The sequence below is a fragment of the Eleutherodactylus coqui genome, chromosome 9 (genome assembly GCF_035609145.1).
Source record: "Eleutherodactylus coqui strain aEleCoq1 chromosome 9, aEleCoq1.hap1, whole genome shotgun sequence".
Classification (NCBI taxonomy): Eukaryota; Metazoa; Chordata; class Amphibia; order Anura; family Eleutherodactylidae; genus Eleutherodactylus; species Eleutherodactylus coqui.
In genome coordinates, this window is record NC_089845.1 from 63,382,263 (window position 1) to 63,401,408 (window position 19,146).

At 40.1% G+C, this 19,146-nt stretch overlaps 1 protein-coding gene across 3 annotated transcripts in view; it reads left to right on the plus strand.

The window, feature by feature from the left end:
- The window catches only part of MBP (myelin basic protein), a 183,434-nt gene that overhangs the window by 160,731 nt on the left and 3,557 nt on the right, over nucleotides 1–19,146 (plus strand). For all 3 annotated transcript variants that reach the window (XM_066579476.1, XM_066579475.1, XM_066579474.1), the window contains exons 5-8: nucleotides 3,783–3,944; nucleotides 4,156–4,191; nucleotides 4,722–4,751; nucleotides 11,219–11,350. In XM_066579476.1, coding sequence (XP_066435573.1) covers nucleotides 3,783–3,944; nucleotides 4,156–4,191; nucleotides 4,722–4,751; nucleotides 11,219–11,350 — 360 coding nt within the window. The remainder of the gene's footprint in view (nucleotides 1–3,782; nucleotides 3,945–4,155; nucleotides 4,192–4,721; nucleotides 4,752–11,218; nucleotides 11,351–19,146) is intronic.

Consider the following 19,146-nt stretch of genomic DNA (forward strand, 5'->3'; position numbering starts at 1 on the left):
TAAAAACAGTATGTCAAATTATAGTCTATTGTATCTCTATTTCACCAATGCTTACTTGCTATTGACTTTATTCAGTGTTGGATGCCTGTAAGCTCAGCTTTAAGGTGCTTTTAGACGAAATGATAAGTGTTCCAAAAAATTGTTCAAACGAGCCAAAGTGAACGAGAATTGTTTGGTCTAAACCTGAGCTAACGACCCAACTATCAAGGTAATTGTTCACTTTTCGTTCTTCGTTCATTTTAAGTAGGCATAAAAATCATCATTGGCTCGTTCACTTATCGTTTGGGTTAAACAGCGCTCATTCAGTCGTTCTCATTCACTTATATAGTAAATGTGAAAGACTGAACCATTCTGAATGATTCTGGTTTGAACAAGCCAACGATGTGTCTGCCTGTATAAACCGGCTGCATGAGAGCAAACGAGAATCGTTTAGTCTTTCACATTTGCTGTATAAGTGCATTTGTACAACTGAACAATCGTGATATGTGAACGAGCCAACGATGGGTTTTATGCCTGCAGAAAATGATCGCCGAATGAAAGCTTTACAAACAACATTCGTCATTCAGTCGTTGGCTCATGTTTAGACCGAACTATTATCATTCACTTTCGATCGTTTGAACAATAATCGTTCCGTCTAAAAGCACATTTACACGCTACCTACAATTCTAACCATCAGGTCCAAATGACAGGATGACCTGAGAGATCTTACAGAATCAGAATGGCAATTAGCCCTATAGACCATTCGGAGTGTTGTCTGGTCCGTCTCAAAGTCTATCCCAAACTTTTGTTTTTCATGGAGTGTATCCTACTCTTAAATTTTGGCATAAGGAAGTGTTGAGATTTGAATAACTATGAAAAGGGATGTGTGAAAAACAGCACGACCAATAATCAAATAGGCACAACCTGGCCTCTGGTGCACGATCCTGTAGAGGATCCAGACCCAAGGATCCACAAGGCAAGTCCACAAGTGATGAAGAGATGGATCAGCACTCCAGGGTTGTCTTCATAGTAAGAACATCTTTATTCCTCAATATAAGATAAAAACTGCAATGTTTCGATCCATCCTGGATCTTTTTCAAGCATGAGTAGCAGTTTTTATCTTATATTGAGGAATAAAGATGTTCTTACTATAAAGATAACCCTGGAGTGCTGATCCATCTCTTCATCATTTGTGGACGAGATTTGAATAACTGTCCTAATTTCCAACCCTGGGGAGTTGATTTAACGCACTGCCATGGGAGGTGTCCCTAGCTACAATGCTTCTGGAGGAGAAATCTAGAATTACAGTACTGGATCTAGTGTTTACATCCCTAAAGACCTGAACATTTTCACATCTAGGGCTCTATATATAACCCAAGAGTGCATAGCATCCAAATGGCTCCAATTTTGCCACGGTTGATGATTGAATATCCTCAATGAACTGAGCTTCAAAATGTGGAAAGCTCATATAATGTACAGGGTGCGTCTATCTAAATTTGAGTTTCTGTGGAGTGCTGTAGGTGGCTATTCACTCGAGGTGTGTAGATGCCTCATTGTCTCAACAAAGTAAGTTGGGTATTCACTCTTCCATCTAGTATTTGTACGCCTGCTTCCATATATTTATAATGAACACTTAGACCATTTGAGATGCTATGTATTGTTTTATTAGATGGGGTATGGTGGTTTCATAGCTCACTATATTGCACCTCTGGTGTTTGATAACATTATTATGATTTATAGGATGTCGGTTTGCCAATATACATAAGGATGGAAAGGAAGGGTGAAGGGGGGCTCATGTGTGTCTTTTTTCTGTATTCAAAATCTTTGAAAAATCTAATAAAATTATTAGATTTTAAAAATACACATTTGTACAAATCTGTTTTTTTACGTGTCAGTGGTTGTCAGGGGGTGATGCTAAATATTCATATTATGTAGGAAAATTTATTAAAGGTATGTATACACAAAGGTAGGTTAGAACAATGTAAACCCCATTCACAATCAGTGTAAAATGACATGTTTGGGATTTTAGCTGCTGACTTTAACCATTGCACTAAGTGATACTAGCCTATTTCAAACAAGAGAAGGGTATAGTTTATGTGAGCTAGGTGTCAGGTGGTGTAGATGGCGCCCATGCGAAATCAATAGACCTGTCAGATAGTCTTGTAATAGCGGCCAGAAGTGAATGCTTGCCTAAGATAAAAGGAAACCTAGCTAGGCTTCTGGTTTCAGATATATGGACAATTAAACTGGATGAATGTGATAGGAGTTATCATTTAACAACAGCTGATCTGAAGTAAAGCACCCAGCAGCCATCCCAAAGATTATCGCTCCTGAGCTTTCACGCAGGAGTAATAGTTGAATGATGGCGGAACACATCAGAGATCTCTTCCAGCCACCGGCCTCCATTCAGAGTAAACAGGCAGTTCCTAGATGAATGACTGCCTGTTTAAATGGGCCAACAATCATTTGGTTTTTAGGTGTCTAGATATTCTGAGGAAGTCAAATATTTTCTACAATGTGATCAAAATGCTAAAGTGGATGCAGCTTCAGAAACTGTTATATTCTCTATCCTTTATATCCAAGTAATTACAACGAAAATTTTCCAAAAGTGTCAATTCCATGCCCAGTTTCCATTACATTACACATCCCAGAGATCCAGTTCTCTGCAGCTCTGTCTCTAAAATGCCAACTATCATTATCACCACAACTATCACATTTACATCGCCCATTGTGGGGTGTTATTATAAGAGGTCTGATCATCTGAATCCTATAGAGAACACTCACTCTGAATACAAATGAAAGAAATGCAAATTTCCCTCAATACATTTCAACTGCGGAGCATAATTATATGTATGTTATAATTTGGAGGAAGCTTTCATCTGTAGATACAATCCTTTTAAATTGATCTGGTTTACTGAATATTGAAGACTGTGAATAACCCATTACCTGGAAACATTCTAGAGATCCTTTAACCTTCAGTCACAATGTAAAGAATGGCGCTGACACGGTATTGAAAGAAGACATGATTGCCGAAAAAAAAGTCCATTGTTCAGTATTTCCAAGTAATTATGTCTATTATTACACTGTCACAGTGTGGAACTCCTAATGAACATAAAGTACCTTTAAAAACAGTATACTCTGTACTAACCCATGAAGCCTTTACAAAATGATTTCAGGAACATTTGGGTTGACTCTCTCTTTTTACACATATATAACATTATTTCTTTGGGGATCGGTCAAACAAGAGCCTGTCTGGCACCCTGCGTATACTTGCAAATTCTGGTTAGTTGCAACCCATGGCCTCAACACTGTGAAGCGGTAGTACTACCCCTAAACTGCCATGCTCAGCATATAACCTAACATTTATGTGCTCACTTATGGATATTCCAATTACCTGTTGAGTGTTTTTGTTTTTCTTTTAATCCAGTTTTTGTCTAGAGTTAGTTAGTATGCTCTAACATACGACCGATTAAATCCCTGTGAGATGTACAGATAAGTACTAAAAGAGGGCAATATCTTGCTCCATTTTGAAAAACACACTGGATACCAAATTGCTAAATTTATCGAATAAGCAAACCTGAGGGATAGACAGGGCCCTACTTTAGCGAGGTTTGCCTACTCCAATTAATACTGTTATATAAACATTGAAAGTGTTTTGTATGATTTTTCCATAGAGTAAAAGAGGTGAATCCCTCTATACTGATACATGTCATTGAACCTTCCGTAAATGGAATTATCCAAAATTATCTCTAACTGCAAATCTATCTGATTGGGTCTTGTATATGTCTTGTTCTCTACTGCAGGATGCCCACCTGTCCAGATCAGGCTACCTCTCTTCCTCTCCTCAGAGATCTTACTCTCAGAGATCTTACTCTTCTCCAAGATCTTACTCTCCAAGAAGATCTTACTATGCCCATGGCAGATATTATGAAGAGAACCCTGTTGTCCACTTCTTCAGGAACATTGTAAGTGCTTGCATGAAAACAAAATATTATTGTGGAGGAACCATAGCATATACTTGATAAAACACTTACTTGACAAACTTGATAAAATGTTAATCTGTGGACATGTTCGAAATAATCTTACTACCAATTACCAATAAAGTCCTCAAATTCTAATCAAACATTCATGCTGCTCTTTCTACTGGTAAAGTTAATAATCTCCTCCTTCCTCTAGGTGACTCCCAGGACACCACCCCCTTCTCAACCAAAGGTAAATATGTAGATAACATATGCATACCCTTATCATAAAATATTCACATCCGGCCATAGTGAGAGGTCCTTTGCTTTTTCGAAAAGGTCATCAACAAGAGGTCTTCTCTTTAATGAATAATGATATTTTCAACCTTCGAGTTCAAGTTCTTTTGACACTTGACAACAGATAACCGTCTGCAGGCCTTTCCAATTGTTGTGCTTTGTATTAATGGTTTCTTTCAGTTTAAGAGTTTGTATGGTACATAAAGGTAATGATACTAGATTTCTGTTGTAGTCAAAACCAACAAAAAAACTAAATGAAAAATAGGTCAATTCATAGAGAAAAAATTTAAGGAAAAAAAAAGAGAAAATAGGTAAGAGGACAAATCGATGGAACTGGTGGTGGCCATCAACAGCGCCTCTTTCATGCGCATTGTCCTTGACTTTTGGTATCTTGAATGGAGTGAAGAGATGGAATATGACATTTCATTGATTGTAGTGGTTAATTCTTGGTTATCATGTTACCATTTCTGTTTCTTTCATGTGCAGAGAGGATTGAACCTCGCCAGATTTAGCTGGGTAGGTGATCAATACACTTTCCATCTACAGAGCACCTTTTGATCACTTGGGCCAACGCTCTTTAAAGCTCCTCTTCACACTTGCTTTTATTTTGCTTATTTTCCAGAATTCTTTTCTTCCTCACAACAGTTTTGCTTACAGTAGTAATATGGCTGCTTGTAGCGCTCTCACACTGTTGCTTTCAGGCCTTGCTGGCAATTTAAAAATTCTGCTTTCGCCCACATGGTCTTCATTGACTGGATGACTGGAGATGTGGCTTGAGATGTAAAACAAAGCATTTGCTACTGCTGCTTGCATGACAAAGCTGGCTTTTCTTACTTTTATGCTTCCTGAAGTCTTGGCTACTCTTCTGCTGCTATTGAATTATACCTAGAAAATTAACTTCATAATCTTTTTTTGTGTATATGGTAAAGGCAAATTGACTTTTCTTCGCCCATTTAGGTATTTGTATTTGGGGGGGGGGGGGATTGGCAAGCTGGGTGTTGGTACCTGCAGTGGAATTAATCAACATCATTTACAGGTTTGGTTATTTATCCATCAGTGGGATGCTCACCAAGTGTATTTTGCAACTAAAGGATTTCTCATTTTGGAGAACTACTTTCTCAACAGAGGTTGATATGAATGGTCCCACTGGATTCACTAATGGCTAGTGATGAGCGAGCATACTCGCTAAGAGCAATTGCTCGAGCGAGCATTGCCCTTAACGAGTACCTGCCCGCTCGAGAGACAAGGTTCAGGTGCCGGTGGCGCGCAGGGAGCTGCGGGGGAGAGCGGGGAGGAACGGAGGGGAGATCTCTCTCTCCCTCTCTCCCCCCCGCCTCCCCCCTGCTGACTGCCGCTACTCACCGCTCCCCCGCGCCGGCAGCCGAACCTTGTCTCTCGAGCGGGCAGGTACTCGCTAAGGGCAATGCTCGCTCGAGCAATTGCCCTTAGCGAGTATGCTCGCTCATCTCTACTAATGGCCCTTTTACACGGGCCGGCAGTCATTTAAATGTTGATGTCACCGTAAGGTTGTCAGTACTTGTGCAGAGAGTTTAGACTAAAAGACATCGTTGGGTTCTTTCTGGCTTCTCGCTCAGCACCCCACCTTCTATTTGGGAAGCGTTTACATGCAACGAGAAGCCAGCGATCCACCGATAGTTTGTTAAACTACCTATACAATGACCACAATTATAGTCTATCAGGGATTTTACTACTAGAAGAATGCAACGAGCTGAAATGTAAACTTCATATGCAAAAAGAGGATAATATACCAATAACATCAAATGATGGCTATAATAGAGGTGCTAATGGCATTGAAAATTTTGGGATACTTTAGAAATTAAGGTGCTTTTAGACGGAACAATTATCGTTCAAAATGAGCGAAAGTGAACTAATCGTTCAGTCTAAACGCAGACAATGACCGAATGACGAACAATAATCATTCGCTTTTAGTACATCATTAATTTTCTGCCGGCATAAAATTACCGTTGGCTCATTCATTTATCATTCAATTTTAACAGAAATGCTTCAGTCCCTCTTATTCAGTTATACAGCGAATGTGAAAGACTAAAGGATTCTGAACGATTTCTCGTTTGAACGACCTAACGATATATCTGTCTGTAAAAGCAGGCTGCACAAGATGAATGCGCTGACTATGACTAGAGATGCGCGAACGTGCTCGTTTAGGGCAATTACTCGATCAAGCATCGCTTTTTTCGAGTAACTGCCTACTCGCGTGAGAAGATTCAGGGGGCGCTGCGGGGCGGCAGGGTGGAATGGGGGGTAGCAGGGGGAAATGGGGGGAGTTCTCACTCTTTCCCCCACACTCCCCCCCGCAAACCACCGCTCGCCCCCGGCACCCCCGAATCTTTTCACCCGATTAGGCAGTTACTCGAAAAAAGCGACGCTCGATCGAGTAATTGCTCTAAACGAGCACGTTCGCTCATCTCTAACTATGGCGTCATTTGCTCATTCTAGCTATAATTCGACTCATCTAAAAGAACCCTAAAACATCATAATACCAACTGACTGTGATACGAGGAATTGGTTCTCTAGGCAGGTGTTTTATAAAAGTCATTGCTCAACCTATATATAGTCAAGGACGGAGTTTTTGTAGACATTTGCCGTTTCTGCACTAACAAAGGCAATTTGTATTTGTGCTTTCAATTTTTTAGTGTTTCAATTGATGTCATGTTTTTTATTTAAAAGAAACTAAATATAAGATTGGAACATCAAGTATTTCTTCTTACGCACAACCTCCTGAAGAGCCTGAATATGCACCGTATTCTGAAGGCCATATTTCTTAGCGGTGAAGTAATCAGAGCAGCTTGACATTTAATCGAAAGGATAAATCCCAACACTACTTGGTACTAAATGTATAGGAAAATATATACACACCACTACAGCTGACAGCCTAAGAGATCTGAGTCATTGGTTTAAACATGTCACAATGCTGGAAATGTTGGATAGATTTTTGAGAAGCAAATGAAAACTCCTTTCTTACTATTTGGGAAATATACCACAATTCCACTTATTGAGGGCTTAGTCACACGGGTGCATCGGCACCTGTGTTACTGCAGGAAGGAGACGGACGCACTTCAGGACGGATGTCTCTCTGCAGCGCCAGAGGAAAGAACATGTGACCGGCTTCATTGCTAAACTCCCTCCCACCTCCCTTCTCCTGCCGCTGTCATTGGCTCCCATAGGAGCCCATGTAGCGGCCAATGTATTCTGGCCAGAAAGATAGTTTCAGGATTATCTTTTATGCCCGGCATGAAATCAACCAGCGCTATATTGGCCCGGCCAGATGCTTTTACGCCGCGGGAATACAGCCATATGATCTGATGCATTGGAATCCAATGTATCAGATCGTAGCGTATATCGGCCAGCCGTGAAAATGGTGCCTGATATACGCTCGTGTGAAAGAGCCCTAAGGCTTCAGGTACATGACCATATTCTACTTTGCTTTCTACATGTTCATGGAGATGCATATGGCCTTAAATTTGTTTTAGAAAATCAATTTTCAAATACTGTATTAGCTCTTTATTGATTATTAGAGGCAAAACATTCATAGCCACCTTCAATTAACCAGAGCAGAAGAGCATCTTTCATGATTGTTTCTCTGTTTGGATGACCCGAGACATCTGTTTATTACACGGAAAGCCTATTGATTCAATTACCACAATGTAATGCTTCACTGCACCTGTAGAGTTGCTGCAGGGAGCTTGCACAGGTGCCTTTGTGTTCCCCTGCAGTTTTTGCTTGGAAACACTGCAGCAGGATACCCAGTGGCCAATCCACTTAAGAGTGACCACTGCATGGTCAAAGGGTTTCCTGATGACACAATTGGAGAATGGGGACTCCCTGTCCTGAGAAGGACCTCAGAGCTGTCTGTTTACTGTATGTATGCAATATATATCCTTAAGCATAGATTATATAAAAACATACGACCTACACTTATTAGGTATCCGCACAACCATAATAACCGGAAGGTTTAATTTGGCTGTTTATTTAGTGTGAAGCATGAACAGTCTAAAAATTGAACAAAAAATGCTGAAAATGATTTTTTCTATATTTGTGCATTAAAAATTATATAAATCAACAGTAATTAAAACAGCTCTAAAAACCCATTTGCCCCACATAAAACAAGGTTTCATACAGCCACATCAATAAAAAATGTGTATGAAGTATGTAGTATCTCAGTTATATACCTAGTCATGTCTAGACTCTTGAGACCAGCATAGTCACAATATTTTATGAAACAAGATTTTTTTTTTGTGGAAAAGCTCTCAATATCCAGCAATGGACATCAAAATATATGCAAATCATATCTTATTTTTTAAGATTACCATTAAAGGGATTGTACCAAGATTGCAAGTTATCCCCTATTCACAGGATAGGGAATAACTTGCTGTTCGGTGGGGGTCTCACAGTTGAGACTCCCGCTGATCTTCAGAACGGAACTCCCATATCTCGTTCTGCCTGCCACTGTGGGGGTCACTTCTTGCCCACAGTGACGTCATCATGAAGGCAAAGCTGGTTGAGCATGCTCAGTTAGCACTCTATTAATTGGGGCTGACAGAAATATCCAAGCGTGTGCCACTTGGCTATCTCCGCAGCCCCGTTGAAAGTGAATGGAGCAATAATGCTCTTATGCAGCTAGCGCTCCATCCAGTTTCCTACTCACTGAGGAGGATGAGTGGCACAGGACCATCAATCTTGAGATCAGCAGGGAGTCTCAGCAGTGAGTACCCCACTGATCAGCAAATTGTCCTCCATCCCATGAATAGGGGATTACTTACAAACTTAGTACAACCCATTTAAATAGAGGACTTGGGTGGAACCAATGCTAGAGACTTTTTCTCTCAGTCAAAGCTTCTCTTTACAATATAAACATATGCAGTTGGGAAGATAGAACAATGCCTTTACATTTTTTGGGTCAAGAAGAGTATAGTTTCTCCTTAGTGACAGCATCTAAAAGGTGTGAGACTTATAAGGTCATGCAGGTTTCTCTGGGAAATTTGAATATACAAGTGGGAGATGTTACAATGCCTCTATAGAGTCAGTTATTAGAGGCAGCATTCCTGCAAGTCCATGTAAGACCTTTTAACAGGCCTTGTAACAATGACTTGAAATCTAACAGACAGACTGTTTTGGAGATTTTACCCCTCATCAGTGTGCAGTAGGTTTCTGTCTGGTTGAGTGAGAAGCCTATGACGTGGGTCAGGAGGGGTAAAGTTTCTCCTTAGGGAGAGCAGCTAGAAGGTGTGAGCAGTCTTATAAGGCCATGCATGCTCCTCTGGGAAATGTATGCAAATAGGAAGATGGAGCAATACCTCAGCAGCGCCACCTATAGGAAGGCAGCATTCCTGCAAGTCAATAACTGAGCTTTTAAAAGGCATAGTAACAATGACTGGGAATATAAGCCAAAGCCAGAATCTTCTCCAGAAAGAAAAGATAAAACTATGTCTGTACATGGTTATATTTTTCTTCTGGAGCGCCTGTTAAAAGGTAAGACATCAACTTGCAGAACTGTCACCTTCTAATAGGTGGCACTTTGAAGACATTGTTTAACTTCCACCTTGCATACATATACCAGAGGAGCATGTGTGACCTTACAAGTCTCTTCATACCTTCTAGGTGCTCTCTGCAAGGAGAAACTTAACCTCCTCTGATACAATGTAAATCTACATATTCAACACACACCTAGAAGAAAAGTTCAAACAACTTTATTGAGCAATACATAAAAAGCATTAAAAGTGGGCTGTACAGCGGGTACAATAACTATCAACCAATACAAGAGTATGTTGTAGAAAAAAAACTTTACAAAGGAATAAAGGGAAAGTGCAAAACGAGCCTAAGACACATTAAAATAGGAAAAGATCGAGATCATCAATGAATGAGAAGAGACACAGGGGTGTATAGGATTGTATTTACACTGATCTCCCATCAGACACCATCATGGAGCTAATGCACATTTGCACATGTTACAATGAAACACACACGTGAATATGCCGAGGTGCGGCTGTATTTTTTGGGATAATCTCATTTAACTTCTACTAGCTTCTTCATCAATATAAGTTTATTTGTAAGTGTCTGACAGATGACTTTGCACTTTATTCCTTTGTCGGTTTTCTTCCTACAGCCTGCTCTTGCATTATTTGGTAACTATTATACCTGGTGTATGGCCTTTTGTGATTGAACCTGCCATTTTTTATGTTTTTTAATGTATCTGTCAAAAACGTTTTTTCAACATTTCTTTTCGTTGTGGGTGTGGGTTAAATATGTAGGTTCAAATATAGTATGTTGGTTGATGACACGTCAACTTGCTTGTCTTGGCCTCTAATATTTTCTATAGCTTATATCCAATGGTTGAAGAAAGACGCTGTTCGAGTTGAAAATTTCAATAGTTGTACAGAATAAAGTGAAGACCCTGCTGTCCCTAACCTCTAGGAGTTTTCATACCTTATCCCAGAAGAGCGAGGGGCCGTCTAGGAAACACACAACTCTGAGAATGCAAATCGGAGATTACAACAAAGTCTGAGAGTCTATTTGCATGAATGCTGACAACCTCTTCAATATACAAAAGATTCTTTTTTGATGTCCCGTTGTTTGTCTGATGAACACATTTAATTCAGCTACCAACTAATTTACTTTGATCACAATAAAACTCTTTAAGGAAGCTTGTCACGGTCCATTTAGCCGAAGCTGCAATTGTGAATCAACTTTCTGCATGAAGATATTCTTATTAAATATGGAAGGTTTTTCCAGAAGTGTTTACGTTTCAGTGACGCCCATGTATTACAAAGATGATCTAGCCCATTGAGCTTTTTCTTATTTTTCTTCCAGGGAACCAAGTAAGCAAACCAATCATTTATTATTTCATCCTCGGATGCGCAAACTGTGCTCTACATGTCTTGTAAGAATGATCTAGTTATGTAATTCTTTGGATCAAGACCCTGTCTTAACTATTTCTTTCACTCTAGGGAGGTGAAGGGCACAAGAGCTGCTATGGATCCTCCAGTCCCAGGTTCTTTGAGCACCACAGATCATTCCATAAGGGATACAAGGATTCACACAGAGATGGCCAAGGAACCCTGTCCAGGATCTTTAAACTGGTAATATACATGTTCTGCGGTTCTCAAAAAAAATCATAGAGTAAATCAAGGTTTTAATTTTAGTCATTAAAGGGGTTGTCTTGTAAATTGAAGCTGGCCTTATGGGTTCAGCTTCTGAACACCCCTTTCCCATGATCAGGTGATTCTGCTATGGCTGGCCATGTTTTTAATCCTGCAGTGACCATGAGTATTACACACCAGCCACTGAAAGGAACGGCAAATCAAATAATACATAGATGGGCAAGATCTTCCAGATAGACACTCTTTTTAAGGAGCTCTTCACTCTAAGGTGGCAGGTTCCAAGATGCCCATATTACCTCCTTGGCATACCATGGTTTAATGTACAAATTCATGAGAAATCAACCACTTCCGTCTCAATTTCACCTGGCTTCCATTGTATTCCAGGACTTTTGCCAGAGAGAGTAGCATAGTTGACTATGCTATTCTGTTCAGGAAAAATAATGGAAAGGAACGGAAACCAGGTGAAACAGAGACCAAGGCCAGCACCCTTGGTCTCAGTTTGACAAAGAAAAGCCTATAGTTCCATTCGGGGTTCCATCTGAATGCTGTTTTTAGTGATTCAAATGGATCCCTGGGATGGAAAGGCTGGTTTTACACTGAAATATAGTGTGAATGGAGTCCTAGGCCAGTTTCACGTCCTCATTGGAACCTCTAGCCGGGGGTTCTGTCACCGATCCAACCCAAAATACCAGAAGAAAAAGTGTTGTATGCAGCACTTTTTCTTCCATCCAAAAGCTGGGTAGTTGGGCAGAAGGACTGCATTATAGTAAATGGTGTCCATCCGGCGCTATCCAGTTTCCGTCCTTTGACGGAGCCATTCAGCCATAGGGATTCCCCTTTCCTGCTCCCCGAATGGTAAATACTCAATGCAGGTGTGAAACCACCCTTACTTGGATATTTCTAAGTTACTACATTTTATCATGCTTTGTTTATCAGGAGCCAAGTCATCCTTAACCTGAATTAAAGAAAAATAGCATTTTCTTATAGCAACTTTATCACTCTTTCACTGGAAGGCTTCATTTGCCAACTGCTGATGACATTGCTATTTAATAGCTTTAAAGGATCAGCATTCAGGTATTCATTTTATAGACTGTAACAGAAATAATAGGTGTCTAAATGATGGCTTTAAGGATAGAATGGCATTGACTTCTCATCCTCCTTGGAGATTTACCTTCAAGGGTTTGGTATTTAGTGTGGCTTGACTTGGATTAGGATAAGAACAGCATGGAAATTAATAGTAAAACATTATTTATCTTGTCAGCTTTGTGTATATTTCAATTGCTCAGCTAGACACTAGGCAAATCACCATCCTTGTTCCACAAAGCTTGGCTCATTGGAATGGAACTTGTGCCACACCTTTAAATGATACATTATGTATCCGTATGTAATATTAAGACTGTTGCTGTAGACCCTCGTCTTCTAGCAAAGTTCCCTTCTTCCCACTTGTAATGTCTTCTTTGCTTTGGCATTGAGTACATGCCGTGATGATGATGGCTTTTATATTTTTATCTTGTTATTCAATGCCTTCGCAGGATGATATTTATACCTGCTGACATTTTGTAGGATTGTATGTTACTTCACTCTATCTGAGACTCCCCGCTGGAGAGTAATAGCGGCATTAGTTTTTAGAACCAAACTGCCATAAGTGAAGAAAACTGCTCATTCAGCTGTTCTCAATTTGTTGACACAGACAATTATGGAAATCTTTTAAAGTTCAGTTCAAGGGTTATTCCGAAGACTAAAAGTTTTTTCAAGTTTTCACCATACAAGTCCTTTTTCATATTAGTTTTACCCAGTGTTTTTCCCATGCAGTGGGTAATGGTGACACGTTTTTGCTCTGCCCATGTTCATAACCTTACATTTATCAGTGTTGAACCTCATTTGCCACTTTTCTGCCCAATTCCCCAAATTATCAAGAGCTATTTGCAGTTTCATTCTATCCTCTCTTGTGTTAATTACTTTGCATAATTTTATATAATCTTCAAATACAGTGCTACCTTGGGTTAAGAGTGCCTCAGCTTGCAAGCTTTTTGACTTAAGAGCAGGCTGTCTCCTGAATTTTTGCTCTGATTTAAAAGCAAAAACTTGGGTTACAAGCCTTGCTCTCAATGAGGCCGCTGCTGCTGCCGGTGGCCCAATTGAAAAATTGGCTTGCCGGCAACCCCTGCAGTGATTTTTAGGGGAAGGGCTTTAAATATAAGCCCTTCCCTGAAAATCATCCCAAGCTGTAGTAAAAAATATATACGCACCTGTCCACTGCTGCCAGGGCTCAGGTGTGTTTAGCCGCCACTTATTCTCCCTGCATTTTTAATCCCTCTTTGCCGTAAAGCCTCAGAGCAGTGCAGAGAGAACAAGTGGTGGCTAGACGCTCCTGAGCCCCAGCAGACAGGTGAGTATATATATATATTTTTTTTTTTACAACAGCTAGGGATGATTTTCAGGGTAGGGCTTATATTTAATGCCCTTTCCCAAAAATTACTGTGGGGGTGCTGGCATCCTATTGCTTTCAATGGGGCTCTCCCATTGAAATCAGTGGGAGAGCTTCGCGATCAGGAACGGGTTAATGGCTTTTCCATTTATTTCACTGGGAGAAATTGATTTGACTTACGAGTGTTTTGGGCTAAGAGCTCGGTCACAGAACGAAATAAACTCTTAACCCAAGGCACCACTGTATTGATATTTTACTGCACAATCCTTTTATCAGGTTATTAATAAATCTAATATAAAGAATAGGGCCCAATACTCACCCCTGTGGTACCCCACCCAATCAGAGTACATACCGTTATAACCACCCCCTGCTTTCTATCACTGACCCAGTTAGTTACCTACTTAAAGGAGATGTCCCGCGCCGAAACGGGTTTTTTTTTTTTTAACCCCCCCCCCCCCGTTCGGCGCGAGACAACCCCGATGCAGGGGTTAAAAAAACCACCCGCACAGCGCTTACCTGAATCCCGGCGGTCCGGTGACTTCAATACTTACCGCTGAAGATGGCCGCCGGGATCCTCCGTCTTCGTGGACCGCAGCTCTTCTGTGCGGTCCACTGCCGATTCCAGCCTCCTGATTGGCTGGAATCGGCACGTGACGGGGCGGAGCTACACGGAGCCGCTCTCTGGCACGAGCGGCTCCATAGAAGACTGCTGAAGACCCGGACTGCGCAAGCGCGGCTAATTTGGCCATCGGAGGCCAAAAATTAGTCGGCTCCATGGGAACGAGGACGCTAGCAACGGAGCAGGTAAGTAAAAAACTTTTTATAACTTCTGTATGGCTCATAATTAATGCACAATGTACATTACAAAGTGCATTATTATGGCCATACAGAAGTGTATAGACCCACTTGCTGCCTCGGGACAACCCCTTTAAGACTCATTGATCCCCCTCACTGTCAGAAAGTTTTTTCTAATATCTGATCTGTGTCTTCTCCATTTCAGTTTCATCCCATTGCTTCTAGTCTTTCCTTGTACAAATGAGAATAGGGCTGATCCCTCTGCACTGTGACAGCCCTTCAGATATTTGTAGACTGCTTTAAGTCTCCTCTCTTCCCTCTTTTTTGCAAGCTAAATATTCCCAGATCCTTTAACCGTTCCTCATAGGACATGATTTGCAGACCCCTCACCATCTTGGTAACTCTTCTCTGAACTTGCTCCAGTGAGCAAGTTTGAATACAATACTTAACCCCTTCCAATCCACTCTCTGACGTCTGAAGACATTATGATTTAAGGCTGTACAGCTCCGATGTTGCAAGACGTACTGCGGGGGTTCTCTTACTGTATATTGCCAGCCTCTCTACTGTCAGAGCCTATCCAACGTGTCACCTCATGCAGTACTGGCTTTAGCCAGCATATAGCGCCGTTGTATAACAGCAAAAAAAGAGTAAGCCCCCCTAGGAAAACCAGGATACAAATTGGATTGGAAAGGGTTAAACTTCATTTCTCAAACCAGTGACATTGTCAAAGCCTCATAGGTAGATAACCCAAGAAATGAAAGAAGGGAGAGTTAAAGTTCAGCTTTCTCATGATGTTGGTAAATATGGAAGTCTCATGGTCTGATCATAACCAATAAAAGGGGAGTAGCCATAGGGAGTTCTAAGATAGCAGTCGCACCTGAGGGTGGTCTAAAGCTCTTCCGACACATAGAAGACACTAGTATTATAAATGGCACATGATTGTTGGGGGTCTTGTTCAGACCTTGTATTGGGGTCCCTGGAGCTGCTCTTACTTACCTATAGGATCCTAATTTATATATACATCAGATCGTTATTATCAACCACCCCAAGTGACGTTGTACAAATATCATTTATGTAACAACTAAACAGCAATATTGTCAGAGTTAATTGCTATTAAGTCGTTAAATATCTGTGTGTATCAATATAAAAGGATTCTCTTATAGACTGGGATGTGTGCAGATGGTGCTTGATTATCATCCAGATCTGCCAAGCTTTGTTTGGCAGTGAGTTTAAAGTACACTCGGCCGGTGTAATCTGTTGTCCGGGAGTCCTTTGTATGGCTTGGATTTAGCACACAGACATCAATGCTCTGGGAATATAAAACCTCAAAAATAATATTTGGAGACCGGTCTCAGGGAAGGGTCTTATTCTGTCTGCATTAATTATATGTCAGTGCAAAAACAAATATAGATGTTGGGTGTAATTGCAGGTTGTATACAAGTTACATTCCCTTATGTTCTTTGATTTCAGCCTTTTCCATCTTTCTTGGCATTAAAGCTAAAGACATCATGTAATGTTCTAATTATTGCAGTCATTAAATTCTACCAAAGCAAACAACTGTGAAACATATCATATATACAGTAGTATATGATACTTATATCCTTCAGTCCTGTATTTATTATGGTAGAGGTATAACAGCAAAACAATTAGTTGAAGATTAAAGGAAATGTCTTGATGGGACAATCCCTATCCATATATCCTACTAGGCATGTGGACATCTTAAAGGGGCCTCTTGTCTAAAGGCCTGAGTGAAGATATCAGTGGATATGCCTCTGGAGGACTTGGTGCCACAGTTGTCACCAATTCATTTCAGTGGGTGCCATTGCAATTGAAATATAAGGATGCTTGGATTTCCCAAGTGATAACATCTGATGGATAAGGGTTTCAGAGCCCTGACAACTTCCTTTACAGAGGAGTTGTCTAATTTTGACACCCCTTTAAAGAACAATACACTCAAAAAAACAAAGTCATTTGAGAACATATAGATCAGTTTTCTCTGACACCAACCACTGCAGTGCATGATGGGTAAGACAACTTTTTATTTATTCTTATGAAAATATAATTAATTAATAGCTTAGGTTAGTGAAATATAAAGCTAGATAGGATAGAACAGTAGCAGACAAAATAAGAGAGGGACGATATCGGTTTAGTTTCCTAATGAACTGTCAAATAAATGTAGAGTATCAGTTCTATAAGTCCCGCAAATGGCTTATCTCTATCCTACAGTAATATTGGATTCACCCTATAAAGGTACCTTTACATGGGATGACTGTCGGGTTCATTAGCATCCAACAGCCATCCCACAGACTACTACTTCGGTGCTTTCACACAGGAGCAATGGTCGTTCAGGGAATGGGGGCAGAGCGGCCGGGGATCTCTTCTATCCACCCACAGTTGTTCATAGGTGGTGAGCTAAAAAACAAGCGACTTCGAGAGGTAAGTGATTTCTCACTCAGTGGCCTGTTGGTGACTACATGAACACTGGACGACTATTGCCCGCTGTTTCCAAGGATGATTCAGGCAATAATCACCCCGTGCAAAGGTACCTTTAGTTGCAAAACTGGTCTTTACTTGTGTAAAGAGATAGCAGTTGTGTGCAGACACAAACACATACAAATCTCCGATACCTGGCCAGGGTGGGTCAGTCAACAGCTCTAACTGGAGAAAATGCTAAATGGAGTTATCAACAACTTAATAGAGGAGGAAAACTCAAAGACATATAATATCTGGTAATTCTGAAGGAGCTTTTAAAAATATATGCCCCCCCCCCCCCCCCGTCCCCAACCCTTTGCCCAAAAAATGGTTAAACATAATTATCATCCTTTGTACGCCAGTTTTCTGGCATTCAAAAGTCACAATTTTGGTACATGCACCAAAATTGTGGCCTTTCGAACTTTTATACCAGGCCACACCAACTTTTCAAAAATGTTGTGGGAGTCTAGCATTTGGAGGTGTGGCCCATCATATTTACTGCAATGAACAATAGAAAATAGCATTTATTATAGCAGAAGTCTATTACAGCTATTTTCTGTGCCAGCTCAGAGCGTAGGTTTTCATTCTCCGCACAGAGGTGCCACCTGATGTGACTAGTACATTAATACAAACCTCTTAATACATTTGGTGGAATTAGTTAAGCTGCGGCAAAGTTTACTTAGACCGGCGTATGAAAATCCATTTTATGTATTTAGGCCCCAGTGTTCTTTCCTGGAATTTTTAAACACTTTTGATGGCATTTTTAAATTAGTAACATTTTGTTTGTGTTTTTTCTGTCGTGTTTCAAGTTGTATGCAAAAGCACGTGAAAAATGTCATACTCAAAGCATGTGACCCATAAAACACCATAAGCGAGAATACATTGTATGTAGAGCTGCCCTTTTTACCCCTACTTAGCTGAGAGCTTTCCCGCCAAATTGGTGTTTACTTCACCTCTTGCCCTGCTCTGCGTGGTTTTGGGAGCCAGCTGATAACAACAGCAGAGTGGTTCAAACCCCTGACCAATGGAACCTTGTTGCTGTAAACATCTACATCTGTGTCATATTACCTCCACTTAAGTTACATGGGATTATAAATCATATTTCAGTAAGAGATGTAGAAACTGATTTTAAGACATGCATTTCATACGGTGTTTCCATATTTTTGTCCACCCCCCGTGTGTTGTTTGCATGAAGCCTAAAAGCAAGAAACTTCACAGAAAACCTACTATATTATTCAAATACATATCCATCCTGCGACAGGCCATGGTATATAAATTATTCTATAATATGCTATTATTACTATTCAAGAACCCATTCTAAGGGTTTATTATGTTACATTATGCTTTGCCATAGAATGTGAACCAGCCTCCACTATATATGCTTCTAATTAATTACACTTTACATTTAGTAAAAATAAACGTTCTCTGTAACATAAATGAGTCAAAATATGTGCCATTAGCTAGATGAGATATAAGATGAAGCGTAAAAAGGCTCATTATTCAAGTGCAACATTCGCAGCGCTCGGACAAATTGCTACACTATCTATGGCTCAGTAGGAGCTCAGATGAAAGACGGGAAAAGTGAAATAAATAAGTTTTGTAATTACAGATATTATGACAGCTATGAATTAAAAGCTTTAATTTAGTTTTCTTAGCATTAAAGTACAATGATCTACAAAATGCAAAATGAGCAACTGAAACTTAAATACTGCAAAAACCATGAATTATGTTAGTAATGCCTGAGCAACACAACATAATACATGAAGAAAATGTAGAAAATGTGTTAATATATCCTGCAAGGAACTCAGCGATAGATAGATATAAGATAGATAGATAGATATGAGATAGATAGATAGATATGAGATAGATAGATATGAGATAGATAGATATGAGATAGATATGAGATAGATAGATAGATAGATAGATATGAGATAGATAGATATGAGATAGATAGATATGAGATAGATAGATGGATATGAGATAGATAGATATGCGATAGATAGATAGATAGATAGATAGATAGGAGATAGATAGATATGCGATAGATAGATAGATAGATAGATAGATAGATAGATAGATA